Source organism: Carlito syrichta, unplaced genomic scaffold, assembly GCF_000164805.1.
Source record: "Carlito syrichta isolate Samal-C Ts95f unplaced genomic scaffold, Tarsius_syrichta-2.0.1 Scaffold304694, whole genome shotgun sequence".
Classification (NCBI taxonomy): Eukaryota; Metazoa; Chordata; class Mammalia; order Primates; family Tarsiidae; genus Carlito; species Carlito syrichta.
In genome coordinates, this window is record NW_007248790.1 from 60553 (window position 1) to 84753 (window position 24201).

Below are 24201 nucleotides of genomic sequence, written 5' to 3' on the forward strand. Positions count from 1 at the left end.
CACTGCACTCCAGTCTGGGCGACCAAGTGAGACTCCAACTCAAAAAAAAAAAAAAAGAAATGCCTACAATTATTGTCCAGATAAAGGAAGATGAGCCTATAAAGCCCAGTAAGGTGGGAAGAAACTAAAAAGGTGATGAAGAACATGATAAAGTTTATTTTAAAATCCTATGTAATTATTAAGTAAACTATGCACTAATCATTTGGCACAGATTGATTTATTTAATTCTCATATCAACCCTATAAAGTAAATACTATTATTATCTTCATTTTGTAGATAAAGAGACGGAGGCACAGAGAACATAAATAACAGGCTTTTGGTCACATATCTAATAAATGGCAGAGTCAGAGCTGGAATTACAACCCAGGTAACTTGTAACTCCAGAGACCAAACTACTATTTAATACTTATTATCTTTATTTTCTTTTCTCTTACCTAATTACTTCCTTTCATTCTTTCACTGATCCTAGGCTACAGGCCAGCCTGTACTCTTTGATACACTGAAGACAAAAGAGGCTGTGGCCATTTCTGGAAAGAGTAATCCTAACTGGTTTCCTCATTTCCATAATTGCTGGACAACTTCCCCAATGTTTTCTGCCCTAAGTGATAAGACTTACAAAAATTTTTGTTGCTGTTGTTGAGGTATTTAAATACCATGAAATCCACTTATCTTAAGTGTACAATTAAATGATTTTTAGTAGATTTATGAAGCATAGCCGTAATGCAGTTTTAGGACATTTTCAACATTCCAATAAAATTCCTCCTGTCCATTTACAGTTAATCCTCATTCCCATTTATAGAAAACCACTAATCTACTTCTGATCTTTATAAATTTGCCTTTTATGGACATTTCATATAAATGGACCTGTATCTGGCTTATTTTCCCTACAATGCTTTTGGGGTTCATCCATCTTACAGAATGTATCAGTAACTTGTTACTTTATATTGCTGAATAGTATTCCATTGCAAGGACATAACATATTTTATTTGTTCATTCACCAATTGATAACACATTTGTACTGTTTCTGCTTCTGGGGTATTAAGAATAATGCTGCTATGAACATTCAAGATAGTCTGTGCAGACATATGTTCTACTTTTCTTGGCTAGACACATAGGCATATGACAGTTGGGTCTTATGGTCACTCTATGTTTAATATTTTGAGGAAGTGTCTAGCAGATTTTCAAGTGGCTGCATGGTTTTATATTCCCACCAGCAATGAAGGGTCCTGCTTCTCCTTTGCAAACTTTTAAATTGGGTTCCATTTCTTTTTTTTTTGAGTTGGAGTCTCACTCTGTCGCCCAGACTGGAGCGCAGTGGCTGCTCCTGGCCACTGCAGCCTCGACCTGCTGGGCTCTGGCAATCCTTCCGCCTCAGCCTTCCAAGTAGCTGGAACTACAGGTGCGCGCTACCACACCCGGCTGATTTTTGATTTATTGTAGAGATGAGGTCTTGCTTGCCCAGGCAGGTCTCGATCCCGCGGGCTCTGGCAATCCACTCAACTCAGCCTCCCAAAGGCGCGAGATTACAGGCTGAGCCACTGAGCCCGGCTTCCATTTCTTTTTTTTAATGAGTTATAAGAGTACTGGGCATGGGACCTTAATAAATATTTCTCACTGGCTATTTTCTAGAGCTGCATTATCTTCACAGCTCCTATCCTTCTCATTATATTTGCTTGTCAATAAATAAACTATGTCTGGAAGGATACACAAGAAAGCCCTAATACTGGTTCCCTGAAATATCTTTATGTAACTGCTGATTTTTGAATTAAGTGTAATAATACTTGAATCATATTACCTAGACCCTAAGCCAGACAAGGCACTATGCTTCATGAGGAGAAATTATTTGGCAGAAACCTTCCCTTTTCTCTTCTCTACTGCTTTATAAACTAATTTGCGAGTGTCCAATTCCCCATTTCGCTATCTTCTAGCTTCTCTGTCTTATATTAGAATGACAATAATGGAATAAACAAACTCCAAAAAACAAAATAAAAAAGGGTTTTGGTTTTTTCTTAAACGTGATATGGCTCCTTCCTGTAGTTTATTTTTATAATTAGACTAAATGTAGCCATCTTAGGCTTTGACTGATATAACTGTTTTTTTTTTTTTTTGAGTTGGAGTCTCACTCTGTCACCCAGACTGGAGTGCACTGGCATGCTTCCAGCCACCGCAGCCTCGACCTGCTGGACACTGGCAATTCTTCCGCCTCAGCCTTCCAAGTAGCTGGAATTACAGGCACGCGCTACCACGCCCGGCTAGTTTTTGATTTATTGTAGAGATGAAGTCTCGCCAAGTTGCCCAGGCAGGTCTCGAACCCACGGGCTCAGGCAAACCTCGGCCTCCCAAAATGCTGGGATTACAGGCAGAGCCACTGAGCCCGGCCTATAACTGTTTTTATAACAAAGGAAGCAAGAAGAAATTACATAACAATGGTAGACAGTCTACTTTAAATCCAATAATAGGAATAAAAAGTTCTGAACAGATACAAAAAACATAAACAAGTCCCCAACCTGAAAGAAACTTGCAACAATACTGAAAAACGAGGAGTACTATTAACAAATGATAATTTTTTAGAAATATCTGGAGTCCAGAGAGCTAGTAAATAAAAGCAGAGAAAATATATTGGACAAAAGGTAAAAAAAAAAAAAAAGAAAGAAAAGAAAGCCAGTGTAGCAATATTAATAGCAAACATTATGAAATTCAAGGTAAAGAACATTAAATAAAACAGAGAGCTTTTTCTTTTCTTTCTTTGAGTCAGGATCTCACTCTGTCAGACTAAAGTGCAGTGGCATGATCATGGCTCACCGCATTCTCCATCTTCTGGGCTCAGGTGATCTTCCTGCCTCAGCCTCCCAAGCAGCTGGACTACAGGTATGCGCCACATTGGCTGGCTAATTTTTTGATGTTTTGTAGAGATGAAGTCTCACTATGTTGCCCAGACTGGTCTTGAACTCCTGGGCTCAATCAATCTTCTTGTTTCAGCCTCCCAAAGTATTTGGATTACAGGCATGAGCCACCACGCCTGGCCAAATGCCATTTTATACAAATAAAGGATTCAATCAACTAGAAAAAATATATACATTAAAACCATGCTCGGTGGCTCAGCCTGTAATCCTGCGCCTTTGGGAGGCTGAGGTGAGTGGATTGCCTGAGCCCGCGGGTTCGAGACCCGCCTGGGCAGTGAGACCTCATTTCTACAATAAATCAAAAAATCAGCTGGGCGTGGTAGCACACGCCTGTAATTCCGGCTACTCGGAAGGCTGAGGCGGAAGGATTGCCGGAGCCCAGCAGGTCGAGGCTGCGGTGGCCAGAAGCGGCCACAGCACTCCAGTCTGGGCGACAGAGTGAGACTCCAACTCAAAAAAAAAACAAAAACATAATATTTTAGGTTTAAAAACTAATCATTACTGCAGCAAAACAGTAATAATAAGGATATAAGAAAGATAAAGAAAAAGAACAATTTTGGGATTAAGGGTACACAATCACCCATTGGGTTACCATGTCCACTACTGGGGAAGGAGAGAACTCACTAGAAACCTTCATGCAATTTATGTAGCAAATCCTCACATGTACCTGACTCTAAAATAAAATTTTTTTAAAAAGGGATGGGTACAGTGGCTCACACCTGAAGTCCCAGCACTCTGGGAAGCTGAGGCAGGAAAATTGCTTGAACCCAGGAACTTAAGATCAGCCTAGGAAACATAGCAAGACCTTGTCTCCACAAAAAATAAAAAACAAAAAACTTAGCTGGGAGTGGCAGCACATGCCTGCAGTTCTAGCTACTAGGGAGGCTGAGGTGGAAGCAGCACATGGAGCCCAGGAGGTTGAGGCTGCAGTGAGTTGTGATCATGCTGCTGCACTCTAGCCTGACAGAGTGAAACCCTGACTTTAAAAGGGGTGGGGGGAATAACTATAACTAAAAAAAACCCCTACAAACAGTAGCAAAGCTCAAAGCAGAAAATATGAAAAGAGAAAGTATAAAATGAGTACTAATCAAGTAAAAACAAAACACTGTCTATTTAAAAATAATTTACCTGGAGTAGTGGCTCACACCTATAATCCTAGCACTTTGGGAGGCTGAGGCAGGAGGACTGCTTGAGTCCATGAGCTCAAGACCAGCCTGGGCAACACAGTGAGACCTCAACTCTTTAAAAAATAAAAAATTTAGCCAAGGGTGGTGACACGTGTCTGTGGTCCCAGCCACTCAGGAGGCAGAGGAGGGAGGATTGCTTGAGCATAGGAGCTTGAGGCTGTGGTCAGCTGGGATCATGTCACTGCACTCCAGCCCGGATGACAGAGACTCTGACTCAAAATAAATAAATAAAAATTTAAAAACAAACTATAGCAAATTTGCTCAAGAAAAACAAAAAGCATCATAACAATTGGAATGCTACAAACAACAATGCCAACAAAAGGAGCAAAATGATACTGCTGAAAGTCCCTCAAGAGGCCATTGCAAAACGAATACTTATTCCTTATATTGCTAATATATGATTTTAGGATTATGACTATCACATTGTACTTAAACTGTCTATTTAGCAAATACACGTTTCTACAAATTTCATATTTCAAATTCAGAGGCACTAAAGCCAAGGTTCCTAAGATATTTAAAAAGTCAGGCACGGATGAAATGTTCTTTTAAAGATTCCTTTCTTTTTCATCTCTTTCGGCTGTTTTTGTTTTCGGTAGGGGGGTAGTTACCTCCTATCCCTAAGTAACCTGCTTCTATTGCTAGTTCTGCATTTTCCAGTTTAATGCTTTATTTTAGTTCTGCTTTACTGCTATATAGTTTTTCACTATTTACATTATTTTGACTGGCAGGTGGCATGATTATTTTCCTTTACAACTCCTTGTTGCCCATGGAGTTAAAGTTTTATCTTCATTGTTTTATTTGGTCCTTCTGTGTACTTATGACTTATCCTCAAGTTTCTTCCACTGTGTATAAATTTCCTTCCTTTCAATACATTCAGAAACAGAAGGTATTCTACTGATTTCGTTTCTTGGACTTATCGCTCCTGAAATCTTTTCAACTGTTCCAATATGGACTGGTTGCTTTCTCTACCATTTATATCAGAATCTCCCTTCATCTTCATTGTGAGAATTCTTTCATCTGTTTCTCTTGTATTATTATCCTCTGGGTACTGGATATCAAATCTTCATTTTTCTTGCTTCACATTTTCATTTCATCTGAGTATACATCCTTTAATAGTTTCCAGAAAAGGTTGCATGAGAAAAACATATTTTTGAGACTTTGCCTGTCTAAAAATGTCTTTATTCTAACTCTCAAATAGACAGTCTGACTAGAGACAAAGTCTAGGATGGTATGATAAAGAAATATATTGGGTCTTTGTACCTTTGTATCTGGCATAGAGGTTAAAAAAAAACCTTGGAATTTCTTGGTATGCTAGTGAGGCAACTCATGGTGGGTCTCCAGATAGCTTCAGGTTGGAAGCTCATCATCATGTGATTAGAGGGTTGGAACTTTGGGCCAGACCGGCCTCCAGGAAGGAAAGGGGGGTTGGAAATTGAGATTAGTTGCAAGGGTAATTATTTAATCAATCATTCCTACGGGATAAAATCCCAATAAAAACCATGACTGCTGAAGCTTAGTGGAGCTTTCTGGTCGGTGAATTGATGTGCTGGGACACAGACATGCCTAGGTTCCATGAGGGAAGAGCATGGAATCTCATTACTCCCCCCCAACTCCCCATTCCCTAGACCTTGCCCCATGTGTCTCTTCATTTGGTTGTTCCTGATCTATATCCTTATAACATCACTATTAGAAGTGAGTTTTGTGAGTTGTTCTAGTGAATTATCAAACCTGAGGGGGTTGTGGGAAACCCTGAATTTAAAATCCACAGGGCAGACATACGGGTAGCTTGGGGACACCTAACATTTGTGGCTGGCATCTGAGGTACGGGCAGTCTTGTGAATGACTTTGTCCTTTATCTGTTGGGGCTGTGTTAATTCTCTGAGTATGCCATAGCAGTGTCATAATGGAATGGTACCAACATGGGGGTGGGGTTTATAGACAGCTAGGCAGAAGTGCTGGTGACTTGGGAACACCCACACCCAAAGCTTGTGGCTGGCATTTGAAGAAGACAGTCTTGTGAATGACTTCCCTCTTTACTTGTGGAGTCTACACTAACTATGGGCAGTTGGATCAAAGTTGAACCTAATTGTAGGATACCGAATGGTGTCAAAAAATTGATGTCATAGCCGGGCTTGGTGGCTCAGCCTGTAATCCCAGCACTTTGGGAGGCTGAGGTGAGTGGATTGCCTGAGTCCGTGGGTTCAAGACCTGCCTGGGCAACTTGGTGAGACCTCATCTCTACAATAAAATAAAAAATTAGCTGGGCGTGGTAGCGTGCGCCTGTAGTTCCAGCTACTTGGAAGGCTGAGGTGGAAGGATAGCCAGAGCCCAGCAGGTCGAGGTTGCAGTGGCTGTGGCCACTGCACTCCAGTCTGGGTGACAAAGTGAGACTCCAACCAAAAAAAAAAAAAAAAAAAAATTAATGTCATAACGCAGCTGGACATAATTTTCTCTCAAAAATTATAAGAAATTGGCACCCTACTTGCCAGCTTCCAGTGTCATTGTTTATAAATCTTCAGCCTGTTCCTTTGTGTGAAATTTGTTTTTTTGTCCTGCTCTGGAAGGTTTTAGAATTTTCTCTTTATCCCCAGTGATCTGAAATTTCATCATGATATGCCTTAGTGTAGGATTATTTTTATCTGTGATGTTAGATACTGGAGAGACTATTTTATTTTATTTTGCAAAACTATGCCCTTTGGTTCTGGGACATTTGAGTTTATTTCTATGATGATTTCTTCTCTCTAGTTTCTCCATTCTCTTTCTGGAACTCCTTTTATTTGGATAACAAACTTTCCTAGAATGATTCTGACTTTTATCTTTTCTCTTTTCCAACTCATTGTCCTTTTGTTCTACTCTCTGATAAATTTATCTTATAACCTTTCTATTGAGTTTTTCATTTCTGCTATCACAATTTTGACTTCCAAGAACTCTTTAATTCTCTAAATGTATCTCCTTTTGTATACTATGCTTTTCTTGCTTTATGGATGTATTATTTTTTTTTTTATTGAGACTATTAATGCTAATTTTATTTTTTGAAGTTTTCCACTTCCTGCAATAAGAAATGATCTAGTTCCATAACTTTTCTTATTAGAAACTTTCTTATAATGTCTGGTGGTTGTTAGTGTTCACCCATATTTAAAAGTGGGTTACCTATAAAAAAGCTAAATGAAGCTCTATGCCTGAAAATGGAGTCTGTCAACTATAGTTACCCTGCAGACTGACCTAGCTGGGCTGTTTTGTTGGTGAATCCTCCCATGTATCTTTAGGTCTTTTTTCTTGGGTTAGTCACATTTCTTAGACAAGTTTCTTCCAGAAACTTGCCTGGAGATACATAAACCTGAATGCCAATGGAGGTTTCAGCATTCAGTACGTAAATTTCACATTATTCACTTTCTTGTATGATATTCCCACCTTCAGTTAAAGTAGGCCTGCTCCTAACCGAAGACCCTTTGTTTATCTTTTCCAGAGAAAAAGAATCTTTCATCTTTTTCTGGGACTGGAAAGGAGCAATCATGCAACTGTACAGAGTTGTAGAGAGGTTCTGGAGGTCCAACTGCTGCTTAATAGACTGTCAAACATCCTTCTGCTTTTAGCTCTTTTTTATCCTCACATCCACAGGCACCTAGTTGCTGACTTTTCCTATTGCTGACTCAGAGGTCAACTCTCTGTGACATGCTAGAATAGTTACCATTTGTTTGCCAGCTCCTCAAATTTTATTGCCACCTCCCCTGATCTTTGTGACTTTTTCATTTAATCCTTTCTACTATCACTTTAGTGGGGTCTGTGGAATAAGTAAAGGTAAAAGTATATCATCAATTCTTACTATGGGTTACATATACAAAAACGTTTACATGATAAATGATATAAGCCAAATTAAGTTAGTTTATGATAATATGTAAACTGACAGCTAAAGTCAGGGATCTATATTTACAGCTCTATAGATTTTAACTGCCAAAAAATTATAAGGAAATAAAAATAGTCCAGGTTTTTGATAATTTCATGAAAAAAATTATAGTGTTTAAATTCTATGTAAAAATCTGTATTTCAATAATTGCAACATTAATTATACATATCTTATTTTCTTAGACTAATCACCTATTTTTATACCTGCAAACAAAAAGGCAATTTACTGACCTCTGCTTCTGTTGCCTGGGACTGTAAAAGCTGTCGTATACGAAGTATATCCTTGTCTATTTGTTGAATTCTGGCTATTCTTCGCTAAAATAAAATAAGAGACCAAATTAGATATGCTTTATTAATAAGCATTAGTATAAATAATCATACTATGGCTACCATTTAATAGCTCAGGGTATGCCAAACCATTCTTATTTAAGAGGCTAGATATGTAAATATGAAGTGCAAATTGGGGTCAGTTCAATTTTTTAATATACCTTACTTTTTGCAACTGACTTCTAGATCTGTTTAGTACAATTATAGAAATACAAGTCATATACCAAATTGTATACTGCATGTATTGTGAAAACTCATATCTAAATTATTCTCAAAAAAGATTTCAACAAAGAGAACACTATACCTGAATTTAATCTTTTATATGAATTCAGACTTTAATATAACGTAATGGATTTATATAAACATTATATACCTATAAAGGGAAAGATATCTAAATTGTTTCAACAAACATCAGGATTTAAGCAGTAGAACTAATCCTTCTCAAAGTTACCTCTGCTACTTCTATTCAGTAGTACTTTTCTGCCTTTACAAATACCTACTGCAGCTAAACATTATTTTTATTTCCAACACCAGGATCACAAAGATGACAGAGCTTTTGCTTTCCCATTATACCAAGACCATCCATGCCACAAAGCAGTAACTAAAGACAGAACCAAAATGGAATTAAAACAACGTGGCAAAAACATTTTCTTATTTTTAAAGCTAAAAGTTGTTTTAATTTTTATGAACACTAGTAGAAATGGTAAAAAACAAATTACTCATGTATAAAGACCTTGCAAACTGAAATTATTTGTAAAAATTAGTTTTATGACAGATCAAACATATAGTTTTAAAAACAAGTACTGACAATGTTGTACCATTTTCTGCAATAATTCTATAATTAACATCCTAATATTGAAGAATTAAAAATTGTATTATAAAAGTAATTGCTTTAATGGGGGAAAAAGTGTCAGAAGTTGGATGGAAAGTTTCCAAACTTTTTGGTTTTGGTTATGTTCTCCATCAATAAAAGATTTCTGAGCATATATCCCCCAATGGATAAATAATAAAAGTACCATAGCAATTAGCTTTAAATATATATAGTTATAAAACTTACATACAAACACCCTTTGATCATATTTAGTTTTGCTTAAATACAATGCCCTCACACTTTTCTTACTACTACAGTAAAACTACTTATTGCTGCTATTATCCAGTGTTATGATACACAAAACAGAAAAACTCAAAGTAGTTGTGCTCACTCCCTCCTCCAATCAATTTTTCTTCTTTCCTTTAAGTACTACAACTATGCTAACTCGCTATCATGATTCTGAAATTAGAAAACTTAAGGTAAATAATACCCTCTAATTAACAGCTCTTACCATATCCAAGTCACATAATGAAAACAGGCTGAAGGAGAAATGCCTGTACTTTTGGTAGTTTTCTAAAGATACTGCAAAGATGAGTGATCACTTCTATAACCAGAGGATAAATATTTCCTGGCTTTAGAGAAACAACCAAACTATACCCAATTACTGGCTTTTAAAATTTGTTTCCACCCAAATAAAAAGCACAATCCCATTCACAATAGCCATAAATAAATAAATAAATGAAATGAAATGAAATGCCTTGGCATCTTCCTAACCAGGGATGTGAAAGACCTTTACAATGAAAACTACAAAACACTGCTCAAAGAAATCAAAGATGACCAAAAAAGTGGAAAAATATTCCATGCTCATGGATTGGAAGAATCAACAGTGTTAAGATGTCCATTCTACCTAAGGCAATCTACAGATTTAACGCAATACCCCTCAAATTACCAGCAGCATTCTTCTCAGACCTGGAAACAACAATACAGGAATTCATATGGAAAAATAAACAACCATGAGTAGCCAACACAATTTTCAGCAAAAAAACCAAAGCGGGAGGTATCATACTCCCAGACTTTAAACTTTATTATGAAGCTACAATAATTAAAACAGCCTAGTATTGGTTTAAGAAAAGGTTAGAGATTCCAGAAGCAAAACCTCAATTTCTCAACTAACTCATCTTCGACAAAGTCTCCACCACAGGGGAGAAGAGAACCTCTTCAGTAAATGGTACTGGAAAACTGGCTGACTACATGCAAAAGATTAAAACAAGACCCATACCAATCCCCATACACAAAAACCAACTCTAAATGGATCAAATACCTAAACATAAAACTTCAAACTATAAGAACCTTAGAAAATGCAGGAAACACCCTTATGGAAATTGGAACTGGCAACCAATTCCTGATCAAAACCCCAAGTGTCCTTGCTGTAAGAGATAAGATAGATAAGTGGGACCTCATCAAACTGACAAGCTTCTGCAAAGCCAAAGAAACCATCAAGAGGGCAGGGAGACAGCCCACAGACTGGGAAAAAATATTTGCCGACTGTATGTCTGAGAAAGATCTAACATCTAGGATCTACAGGAACTCAAACATGCTGAAAAGAAAAAGAAAAAGAAAAAAACAAACAGCCCCATTACAAAGTGGGCAAAAGATATGAACAGACACTTCTCAAAAGAAGACATATGAGCAGCCAACAGATACATGAAAAAATGCTCAACCTCACTAGTCATCAAAGAAATGCAAATTAAAACCACACTGAGATACCACCTAACTCCAGGCAGGATGGCCATCATCGACAACTCAAAAAATAACAGACGCTGGAAAGGATGTGGCAAAAAGAGAACACTTCTACACTGTTGGTGGGAGTGTAACTAGTACAGCCTCTGTGGAAAACAGTGTGGCAATTTCTAAAAGTTCTAAAAATCTACCTTCCATATGACCCCGCAATTCCCCTACTGGGAATATACCTGGAAGAACTCAAATCACTCTATAAAAAAGATACATGCACACATATTTTTTTCTTTTTTTTGAGTTGGTGTCTCACTCTGCACCCAGACTGGAGTGCAGTGGTCGCTCCCGGCCACTGCAGCCTCGACCTGCTGGGCTCCGGCGATCCTTCCGCCTCAGCCTTCCAAGTAGTTGGAACTACAGGTACGTGCTACCATGCCCAGCTAATTTGTGACTTATTGTAAAGATGAGGTCTCGCCAAGTTGCCTAGACGGGTCTCAAACCTGCAGGCTCAGGCAATCTACTCACTTCAGCCTCCCAAAGCACTGGGATTACAGGCTGAACCACCGAGCCCAGCTTACACACGTATGTTTATCACCACATTGTGCACAATAGCAAGAATATGGAACCAACCATGTTGCCCATCAAAAGAAGACTGGATTTTAAAAATGTGGTACATATACACAATGGAATATTACACAGCCGTAAAGAAGAACAAAATTATGAACTTCACAGCAACCTGGATGAACTTAGAGCCTATAACACTGAGTGATCTTTCACAGAAACAAAGAACTGAGTATCACATGTTCTCACTCATAAGCGGACCTTGAACAACTATCATAATATATAAGAAAAGGAATGGCAGTAGCAGGAAATTGCAGGGGGGTAGGGAGGTGGGACTGACAGTAGTGGGAATCTGCCTGGGGAAGGAGGGGCATACCTCATCAACAAGGGTAGCTGCATAATGAATATTTATATACCTAACCTTGAATTATACCCCACATTTTTAAAATAAAAAATTTAGAAGTAAAAAAAATTTGTTTCCCCCTTTCCTAGATAATCAATTCCCATTCATTACTAAAGTCCCAAGTCAAATATTTTAATATTTATAGAATAAAAATGAAAAATTAGATCTAATACTCCTCTCCTTGACACACATTTCTACAAATCATACTAAATCCTGAAGTGATATCTATGTCTTGATGTCCACTGAGATGGATCGTTTCTGATATGACATTCCTCATGGTTCTGTTTCTCAATAAGATAATGGAAAAAGACAGTATAGTTTAAATATTCGTAAATTCCTAGCCCTAATATAAAAATCCAAAGTCTAAAGTGCTCAAAAAATCAAAACACTGATAGGACACTCAAAGGAAATGCTCATTGTAGTATTTTAGATTTTGGATTTTTGGATTAGGGATGCTTAACTGGTAACTCTTTCCTTTTCTATAAGACAATATTGAGCATTTGTGAATTATGTTTAAAAAAACCCAAAATTTTCAGTAGTAAGAAGTTGGTATAACTTTAGAAAAACTGATTTCAAAAATCTGCAATAGTAACACAAATTCTGGAAAACTCTCAACAAATTAGAGCAGAAGGTAAATTCCTTAACTTGATAAAAGATATCTATTAAAAGCCTTGAGTAAACAACATACTTAACTGTGAAATTTTAGAAGAATTCCTTTTAATGTCTAGACTAGAAAAAGAACACTATCATTGTTTCCACTCAAAGATTATTAGAGTTCTTATATAATACAACAAAAGAAAAAAGCTACAAGGATGAGAAAGAATTTAAAAATTGTCATTTGCGAACAATATGACAGTGTATAGAATGTTAAACTAGAGATGGTATAATAAAAGAGTTCAGGAAGATTGCTGGATACTTATTACTTAAATATAATTAGTTATGTAATTCAAGACATTCTCATTTATAATAGCAACAAAAACTAGAACATATCTAGGAATAAATCTTTAAAAATGACGTGTAAGACATCTGTGGAGAATATTACAAAACTTTATTGAAGAACAGAAAACAAAACCTAAGTGAATAGAGCTATAGAATTCATAACAATGCCACTATTTACTGTTTACTATGTGTCAGGTTCTAAGTGCTTTTACACATTATCAACTCATTTCACTCACACATTTTATAGTTTATCATTATCTGTATTTTTCTGACAAGAAAACTGAGGTAGAGTTTGCCCAAGATCACTATGCTGATAAATGGCAGATATGGGGTTTTAATAAAAAGGAGACTTGGCTCCAGAGACCATCCCTTCAATCAAAAAGTCCAAATATTATAAAGATATGACTTCCTAATCCATAAATTGAATGTAATCCTAATCAAAAGCCCATAAAGCTTTTATTTGAATTAGAGGATGAACTTCAAATGGAAGCGTAATGAGGCAGAATACAATTACGTTTTTAAAAACTATACAGACATATGTACATAAAAAGATTCCTACCTCCATGACATCTATAATACACACATACGTAACAAAAGATTAAAGATGAATTAAAGACCTAATTGTAAAATAAAACTTTAAAACTATTAGAAATAATAGGAGGTATCTTTATGACTTTAGAACAGGATAAGATGTATGAGTAGGTCATAGAAACCACAACTGGTAATATATTTGGTCTTATTACAAAAGCTAATTTTTGTTATTATTAAAACATCTCTCAGGTAAATAAGAATAAGACATTTAACACAACAGAAAGTGGGGAAAGGATATGAACAAGTAACTTAGAAAGAAAACCCAAAAGTCTAATAAATAAGACATCAACTTTAATAGTTCAGATAAATGTAAACTAAGATAGCAAAATGCTCCACTGCCCACTGATTGTTAATTACAAAGTCTGACTCACAAGTGCTACAGAAGACACACAGAAATTCCCACATATTACTTGTAGCAAAATAAAATGAAAAGATCACTTTGAGAGTAACTTGGAAAATCTAGCTCAAAACACTCATACCTCATGGTTAGTAATTGTGTTTTTAATTACATACCCTAGAGCAGAGGTCAGCAAATGAGGGCCTGCCAACCAACTGTTTTTGTAAATTAAACTTTATTAAAACACAGCCACGCTCATTTGTTCATATGTCTATGGTTGCTTTCTTGTTAAAAGGCAGGGTTGTATAGTTGCGACAGAGACCATAAGGTCCACAAAGCCTAAAATATTAACTGTGCATCCCTTTAAGAAAAAGACTGTTGACTCCTCAGAGGAACTCTTGCACATTTGTTTTTTTTGTTTTTGAGTCAGAGTCTCACTCTGTCATCCAGACTGGAGTGCAGTGGCACACTCCTGGCCACCGCAGACTCAACCAGCTGGGTTCTGGCGATCCTTCCATCTCAGCCTTCCAAGTAGCTGCAACTACAGGCGCATGCTACCACGCCCGCCTAATTTTTGATGCAGTGGAGAGACAAGGTCTCGCCAAGTTGCCAGGGTGGGTCTCGAACCTACTGGCCCAGGCAATTCACTCACCTCGGCCTCCCAAAGTGCTGGGATTACAGGCTGAGCCATCAAGCCCAGCCTGTATATTTGTTTATAAGACATGAATAAATATGTTTTCAGAGTTGCTTTAAACTGAAAAATTATAGTATCAATCAACTAGGGAAGAGATAAACTGTATTAAACAGTACCATCTAATTGTAAAAACTTATGTCAATATAGAGGTGTAGCCTTCACCTCACCCATCCTCACATCCCAGAAGTTAAGCTCTACTAACAACCTGATGTACTTTTTTGCAACCTTCGATTACATGCCCATAGAAGAGTATGGTACACCAAGCTGAGTGACCAAATACAAGTTGAACAAATGAAAGAGTAAATAAATAAATAATATACAAACAGAAGCAGGTAGAGACTAACAACCTCACATAAAAAAGCAAGAGTGAATTTTGAGTTTTCCTCAAGTCTTTACCAGTCATTTGTATGTATTTCACTGGTCATTTGCATCTTTTTAATTAATTACCTGATTAAATCCTCTGCCCACTTAAAAACACAGATGGGCATGGTGGCTCCAGAGACTGTAGGCTTGAGCCCAGGAGTTCCAGGCTGTAGTGCATTACGACTGCTCCTGTGAATTGCCACTAAACTCCAGCCTGGGCAACATAGCAAGGCCTTATCTCAACAAAACAAAGCAAACCAAACAGGGATTTTTTTTCATGTTGATTTGTAGGAATTCTCATATTTTAGGGATATTAACCATTTCCCCTTTATGTATTATAAATATTTTCCCTTAGTTTATCTTTTGTGGGATGAAAATCTTTCCCCTCTTTATTACTTTTGAGTTTCCATTTTTTTTTAAAAAAAAAAGGTCTCTATTGTCTGATTCTTTCTTTTATTAATTTTAGATTTGTTTTTCACATTTGGATATTTAATCTATCTCTGATTTTATTAGAGGTAGGGTCTAATTTAATTCCCCATCTTCAAATCGGTCATTAGTTTACTGAATCGTTTACCATTTACTGAGTAATTCTCATTTACTGAGTAATTACCATTTTCCTTAAAATTTACAATGTAACTTCTGCCATAAAAGAGTCCAGGTATTTCTGTACCTTTTTCTAGTCTCTACTCTGTATCATTTGTCTGCGTCTATTTCTTTGCTTCTATTACACTGTGATTATTTCAACATCTTTACAGCATATTTTAACAAATGTTAAGGTAGATCTCTAGTTATGCTTTTCTTCATAAATGTTTTTGGACGTTTTTACATTATAAACTTTAGAATCATTCTTCCAGGTTCCAAAAAATTTAATGTCCTTCAGCAATGTTATATTTTTCTTCACGTGGGTCTTTTCAAGTTAAAGTTTCCTGTTACTGTGAATCGGTCCTCCTACCCCATTTCCATTTTTTTTTGAGTTGGAGTCTCACTCTGTTGCCCAGACTGGAGTGCGGTGGCCGAGAGCGGCCTTGACCTGCTGGGCTCTGGCGATCCTTCCGCCTCAGCCTTCCGAGTAGCTGGAATTACAGGCACGCGCTACCATGCCCGGCTGATTTTATTTATTGTAGAGATGAGGGCTTGCCAAGTTGCCCAGGCGGGTCTCGAACCCGTGGGCTCAGGCAATCCACTCACCTCGGCCTCCCAAAGCATGGGAATACAGGCTGAGCCACCGAGTCCGGCTCCCATTTCCATTTTTAACTGGTAGTTACTGCTATAGAGAAAAGCTAGTTGTTTTTTTTTCATGCCCTTAACTCCAGCCACTTTACTAAATTCTCCTATTAGTTTAAATAAATATTTTTTGTTCATTTTCTAAGGCTTTTCTAGGCAAACAACCATATCACTTACAAATATTTGATCTCTTCCTCTGAGTTTGAAAGCAGTGTTAGTATTTATATCACTTACTTCATTTTTCTACTTGTATTAGTGGTGCCTCTCAGGCAAAGTAAGTTAATAGTGATGACAGCAAGCACCCCAAACATATTAATGACTGCAATGATGTTATCTCATTATTTTTCTGTTTTCTGAACATAAAGTTTGCTTCCAGTTTCTGGTAAATACTTAATGTTTAAAACTTTCACTCTACTCTTACTTTGTTTGGCATTCTTCTTTACTGCTTCCCCTTGCAAATAAGAGTCCACACTTTTTCTCAGGGCTTCAGGGCCTCCTGAGATGCCCCTCCAGGACCATTCTTGTTTTACTTGTAGAGTCACCCAAGCAGCAAGTTAGGAGGGAAGGGAGTGCTTTGGTGACTGTATTTCCACTATTCCCAGTATCTTATTTTTAACAGCTTAATATTACTCATTTAATAATTTAAAATATGTATTTATATTTTACAGAAATACAGTAAATAGTGCTAAAAGTCCTACAGAAATAGGGTCAGAGAGCATAAGCATTTTAATTTTTGGCAGATACTACCAAATTGTACTCCACAAATGTATCAGTTGATTCTTAAAACAGGGTAGAAAATGATTTTTAATTCCATACCCTTACCAATTCTGCATGTCATCAAATTATAAAGTTTCCCCAGTGTGATAGTCCAAAAAAAAAGTACCTTATCATGATGAAAGTGATGTGTAAGCATCTTTTCACAACTGTTTTCACAATTATTTATTAAACATGAACTTATTTAGTGATGAGAATATTACATCTTCTGACTATTTTGCTACTTGGTTGCCTGTTTTCATTGATTTGGAGGTGATTCTTATATAGGAAGGATATTAATTCCCTTATATATGCTACCAACATTTCCATTATTTGTTTTTTTACCTTGTTTATAATAATTCTTTAACTCTAATGTTTATATTCCCAGAAAAAAAATGAATGTTTGTTACATTTCTTAAAATATGGAATAAAATTTACTTAAGATATTAACTACAAAAATGAAGAACAATGTACTCCAGAATAAAATAAAAAATACAATTTCAACACATGTCTAAACAAAAAGGCCAGGAAAAAACTCAAGTTTATCTCTCTTCTGGGATATAGATTAAACTGGAATATATCTACTTATATTTATATAGCATAAGAATTTTCACAACTCCTACCTCCCCTTGTTCTTTAAAGGATTTCTAAAGCCAGGCACGGTGGCTCACGCCTATAATCCCAGCACTTTGGGAGGCTGAGGTGAGAGGACTGCCTGAATCCATGGGTTCACGACCAGCCTGGGCAACTTGGCAAGACCTCATCTCTATAATAAATCAAAAAAATTAGCCGGGCATGGTGGTACATGCCTGTAGTCCCAGTTACTTGGAAGGCTGCAGTGGAAGGATCGCCTGAGAGTACCACTACACTCCAGCCTGGGCAACAGAGTGAGACTCCAACTCAAAAAACCAAAAAAAAGAATCTCTAAAAAGAAACACATTGATACAAAAAGATTAACTTCTGTCCATAGTATTCCATACGTTCACATTCTAAAAATACAAATTTAGATAAACTACAGCAATATATCTCAGTTTTTCTGGAAACAAAGCTGCCTGACATTTTAAAATAATTCCCCCAAAAATCTCAAATTTAAATCTAAATGTAAAATGGATCATATTTTTGGAAGTTCTTTATATATTCTTGATTTTAATTATTTGTCAGTTATATGGTGGTAAATATCTTTTCCCAACTTGTAACTTATCGTTTCACTTTCTTTAAGGAACCCGATGAAGATAAATTCTTCTTCTTCTTCTTCTTTTTTTCTTTTTTTAATGTCACTGTCTCACTCTGTTGCCCAGGCTGGAGTGCAGTGGCATGATCATGGCACACTGCAGTCTCCAACTCCTAGGTTCAAGTGATCCTTCTGCCTCAGCCTCCTGAGTGAGTAGCTGGGACTCTAGGCACATGACATCATGCCCAGCTAATTTTTAATTTTTTTGTAGAGTCTAGGTCTCTCTACGTTCCCCAGGCTGATTTTAACAAAGTAAAGTTTATCAGTCTTTTATGATTAGTGTTTTAAGTCTTTAAGAAATCCTTTCCTACTCCAATATAAAAAATATTTGTGTATTTTCTAATGAAAAGTTTAAAGCTTTACTTTTGACATTTAAGCCATTAATCTAACTGAACAGGATGGGAGCAACAGAAGGGTAAGAGAAAATAATATATTATATACACATTTAACTAATACACACATACACATGCATGTATTTGCATGCACGCACACACACTAATTAAGGACCCAACCACACTGTGAAACTAATATGTATGGACTATGAAATGTACCATGGTACTATTATTTAAGTACCACCTTAGCTTATCACCATACTCCAACATAAATAGAATAAATATTACGTTTAGGAGGTTATCACAAGGACTATACTTTGGGGAATGTAAAATGTTCTATATTGCAAAACTTTACAGAATACAAAAAATATATATTTATACAACACATATAAATGTAGGTCTTTCCTTTCATTTGCCATTTACTTAAAATCTTTAAATGTTTTCCTCCCAATTTGTTCCAAAAAATATTCCCCATGCTTGTTTTGAAATGGACAAGGCAACTGGCAAAGTCTCTTTAGGGCTCAAAAACATTAGTCATACACTTCTGTGGATATAAAAAGGCAAAATTCAGTAACATATTAAAATGCTTGATAAATAGCAAAGCTAGCTAATATTCTTTCTTGACATTAGTTGAGAGTAAAAATATGGGAATGTTCACTGTCCTATTTATTTCATTTTTCCTAATGTTCTCTTTGTTTCCTTCCTACTATACTTGAACCAGGGTTTACATCTTTTTTTCCAAGTACACAACCTGAAGGGCAGTGCCATATTCTGAATGTCATTACACATATTTTCATTACAAAAAGTAAGAATCTCAAAAGAGAACTGAAGTTGGTCATCAGCTACCTGAAAACTAGCATCTAACTTTCTCCCCTCATAATTCCAAAGCAGAACAGAACAGTACCAAGGGAAATGAATATGGTTGGAGGCAGAATTGAATGAATATTGATTATGTTGCCCAGCAGCCATGGTAAATTATTCTTATTTTGAAATAGTGCCAAAGTAACAATAGACTTATAAATATCTTTAATAATAAAATTTAATCAATGTCAACAGCTGTGATTAATTTTACTCCTAATGGCTCTTCCCTAGCTGGTGCTGTTTTATAGTTTAAAAACAAATAACTCACCTGTGCTCGTTTTTCCATGTCCTGGCAGGTACCCAGTTGTTCTTCCATTGCAACTCTGATTTGCCTTGCTTCATATTCTAATTGCCTTCTGGTCATATCTGTTTGTAAAGAAAACTAAAACCACAAATAATATAAAAATATCAATATCTTGTATTTATGTGCTTATCAGTAAAAGCAAAAAAGCATATAAATGCCAATAAAGAAAATGAATAAGCAAATGTGTAAGTTATGGGGCATAAGAAAATTATTTTTTACTCCAAGGAGTCCTAAAACTTGACTATAGGTGCTAGGGTCCCTGAAGTGATGTGGAGTTGGAATACTTATTGTACCAAAGCCATAAATGGCTTTAACTAAACTGGATGATTTCATTTAAAATATTTAATTGGTCCAGTTAGGGTGAGCTAACTTCAGTTCCCTTATGATTCTTCTCCAGTACAGAGGCATTACTTTTAAATATTAAAGACTAGCATATTGATGTGGACAACACAGAAAAATCATTTTCTATCGGGTCTATCATTTTAAATTTTATACCTCAAATTAAGGTAAGAATTACCATGGAATATAGACTAAACAAAGAGAACTTTTCCATTTGTAAAATGAAGGAAATGGGATAAGAAAAAGTCTATAAATTATACAGATAATCATAAAGTGGACAAGTAGTCAACAGAGACTTTAGTAAAGATTTAAAAGTAAAGCAAAGTTGAAACAAATAAAAAGGTATTTCTTCAGAGTGGGTATTAACTCATTAAAAAATTTATTAACCCTCTAATAAAAATTCCAGGAACTGTGATAACTGCCAGGCATGCAAAAGGATGTAAAGTAAGGTAATGAAATTTAAAAACACATGCCCCAAGAAGTAATAAAGGCTAAAAACATGTTTACATAAAATGATGGTGACAGACTTATAATGGGCCATGAAAGAAACGAGGAAATGCTATAGATTTTTCATACTTTGTGTGCCCAGAAAAAAACTACATGACACATGCCTGACTCAGAATAGCATTCTGGTCCAAGAACTTCAAATTGCATTGTCAGTTTAAGTTACTGTAGCTCTCACCCTTTTCCCTTGCCACAAACAGATGACATTCATACGTAGAATGTATTCCCTTAGGCATACCCAAGTTATGGGTTGCAATATAGATGAAATAGTCTGCATGTTATTTCTTATTACCATCGTGCCAGTTGTTAACTTCACTCATTAGTCCTCCACTTTCCATATACCCCCCTGCAAAAAAACACTGCACATGACATAGTATATGGCAATAATGTGGTTTAGAGCTGACGTTTCAAGTAATATCTAATTATCTTGATAAGTGGGTATTTCCATAGGAAAGGTTCATTAACTTGGCTTCCCAATATAAAAGCAAACTTTGTGAAATTAAATGTAAAAAAAGTTATAAAATAAATTCACTAATGTTGCCAATGGTCCACAATAATGTCTTATATATCCTATTAAATAGAATATGATTATTTAATAAATTAGTAGGGAATATTCAACTCATTTGACAACTGATCTTTGTTTCAGATAGTAACTAGTTGCTTTTGAGATGTCCTAAATGCTTTCCTGAACCTGACTTCAGGCAGACAGCTGGATTCTGGATTTTGTATGTTCTCTAATTATCAAAGTTAATGGTGAGCAAAACTACAATTTGGTATTTTTCTTTACGAAAGTTAAAATCCTGACAAATCCTCCAAAATTCCTAATCTTCATCTGCTAACAATTATCCAATAACTGTTCTCTCACTTTTTGTGTCTACTTAATTCCCAGGAAGATGTTAAGGATTCTGTCAGAAGGAAGAATCCTTTCTCTCCCTCTTAAAACCTCAGATTATTATTCTAAAAGAGTAAGCACTTATGCTTCTAGTTCCAGCTCCTGCCAGTCAAGGCCCACTCAGGAAATCTGGTTAACTACATGTTTTGGAAAAAGTTTTCCCTCTTTTTACTTTTACCTTTGTGTCTATTATGTTCTCTCAAAAGTGCTATTAGAAAATGAGAAAGCTAAGCTAACAAGTTGTATTTTAATTAGTCTATTTTCTCTTCTTAAAAAATTGTATGAAATATTTAAGGACAACAGTTGAAATACACAGTCTTGTTTGAGATTATGAATGTATTTCAGAAATATTCTTATATGTCCCGTTCCATGAATAAAACAGCAGACACGGAGAGGCTGGGTAGAGAGGCAGAGGATGATAGGATTAAAATTTTTTAAGGCATAGTTATTTTCACAAAATAAATGTCAAAAACCTGCAAAAAATACTAAGATCTGTGCCTATAGCTATTGGCATTTATACCTGGAATATCTTCAGAGGTATTTTTATTTTATCTGGCATGATTCCTGTAATATAGTACCAAAGGAAAAAAAAATAGGCAGATGGTGACACACATATTTCTACAGAGTATGTTTGGCAATTCAATACACAGAAAAAAACTGATTGTCCAGTTGAATCCTGAGGTTCTTTTAGGATTCAGACTTAATAGATTTTCTCAACTAAGACCTTAAAATAAACATGTGCTTGAGCAAAATGGTATTTACCATCTTTACAAACAAAAATTAATTAACTATTATATAGTCAGGTTTAAAGTTGGATAAAACATTACAGTGTACAAATAACTATAGAAAATTTTTAATGGATAACCTAGGTGCTTTTAAATATCAAGTTATTAAAGTCTAAAATAAGTTGTACTGCCAAGTTACTTACATTTTCAGTTAAAGGAAGACTATCTATTCTTTTAGTGAGATTCTGTAGTTGAGCATAATACCAGTCTTTTTCCTTTTCTTCTTTGTCAAGATCAGCAAGAAGCAATGATCTAATTTTTAGAAAGAGGTAAGTTTAAACAATGTTAATACAGGCTGCATAAGAGTAATCCTTACCAGTTATTACTGTGAAGTCTTCTACTTAAAATATTAATAATGAATTAATAAAAAATTGATTTGAATTTCAAAAGGTAGGACTTAAAATATTATAATCATTAAGCTTTGAATATTCAAAAGTGTTTTGCTTTATTTCTAAATAAGTTGGTAATCATCCTTCCTAGAATACTTACATTTCATCCAAATGCTTTTTTCATATTTTTATCCAGCCTAAGAATATGATGTTAAGTGAAAAGCACAGCTATAACAAAACCCAAAATTAGTACAGAAGTAAAAAAGTACAATAAAGAAAAGTAGTACATGTGCCAGAAAACAAACCTAGAGTACAGGAAGCTACTACCTTGGACACAGATGTGGCTTTCAGTTTCTCAGTAGCCAAAATAATAAGGAATATATTGTCAATTTGTAATAAGAGGAAGTTATTCTGAGGGAGAAAAACTTCTTGGCTTGGAATTTGAAGATGAATTTGTTATGTAATTCCTAAACAACGCAGTTGATGATGTTTGCAACAACAATCTACACAAGATACAATACACCTGATCATTATAATATAGTCTATCTCCTTTCATGTGGCTCTTTTCCAGAGCTACCACTGTTACAATTTCCTTGTGTATATTTCTTATAGAGATAGTCTATAAAAATGCAAGGACATATGTACATACTTGTGTGTACATTTTAAAGATAAATAGTAGCATATTATTAGAGTATATGGTGTCCTGTTACTTTTTTTTCACTTAAAAATCTGTCTTGGGAATCATTCCATATCAGAACATAAAGAGGTACAGGTTGAGTATCCCTTATCTACAATGCTTGGAACCAGAAATATTTTAGATTTTGGAAAGTTTCCCTTATACTTACCAGTTGTGCATCCCAAATACGAAAATAATATGCTCCAATTAGCACTTATGTAGAACATTTTGTCAGCACTAAAAAAAGTTTCAGATTTTGTAGATTTCAGATTTCTGAATTTAGGATGTTCAAACTACATTAGGCATTTTTTACTAACTGCATAATATTCCATGAATTCCCCAGTATTCATAAATCTATGCAGGGACACACGCAAACTAGTTCTTGGTTGGTGAGTACTTAGGGCATAGTTTTTTGTTATTATAAACAATACTGCATTAAATACCTTTTTATATACTTCATTTTACAAATGTGCAAACTTTTATACAAGATAAATTCCTAGAATATATGAAATTTTTTTTTTGAGTTGGAGTCTCACTCTGTCAGGCTGGAGGGCAGTGGCACGCTCCTGGTCACCAAAGCCTCAACCTGCTGGGCTCCGGCGATCCTTCTGCCTCAGCCTTCCAAGTAGCTGGAACTACAGGCATGCGCCATCACACCCACCTAGTTTTTTGATTTATTGTAGAGATGAAGTCCTGCCAAGTTGCCCAGGCTGGTCTCAAACCTGTGGGCTCAGGCGTCCTCTCACCTTGGCCTCCCAAAGTGCTGGGATTATAGGCATGAGCCACTGTGCCCGGCCTGAATATATGAATTTTTAACTTCTTGCCCTTGTTTTGATATTATACAAATTTATGCTACCACCATCATCAATGTAAGGGTTTAATTCAATTTTTAAATTTTAATGTTTGCATATCTAGGGTTTTTTCCCCCCTAAAACCCAGCTTACCACTGGCTTTAATTTGATTTCTCTTAATATGAGTGGTTATACATTTTTTATTCAAATTTAAAAACCATTCATGTATCCTTTTCTATGACTTCTTACTCATTTATAGGACCTCTTCTATATTGAGAATGATAGTACTTTGTCAGTTGCTGGGTTGCATATATATTTTCTCAGTTTATAACTTGTCTTTTAACTTTGTCGATACAACAGACCCTTTGTTTATACAGTTGTTATATGTATTAGGCATCCAATAAACATTTGTTAAATAAATCAGTAG

General features: G+C 35.8%; 1 protein-coding gene across 3 annotated transcripts in view; it reads right to left on the minus strand.

Annotated features, from left to right (window-relative positions):
- Nucleotides 1–24201, minus strand: part of APC (APC, WNT signaling pathway regulator) — a 131127-nt gene that overhangs the window by 45992 nt on the left and 60934 nt on the right. For 2 of the 3 annotated variants that reach the window (XM_021713715.1, XM_008060673.2), the window contains 3 exons: nucleotides 22122–22230; nucleotides 19423–19536; nucleotides 8225–8308 (listed from right to left, as the gene is read on the minus strand). In XM_021713715.1, the coding sequence (XP_021569390.1) occupies nucleotides 8225–8308; nucleotides 19423–19536; nucleotides 22122–22230 (307 nt within the window). The remainder of the gene's footprint in view (nucleotides 1–8224; nucleotides 8309–19422; nucleotides 19537–22121; nucleotides 22231–24201) is intronic. The other variant, XM_021713716.1, reaches the window with a different exon arrangement.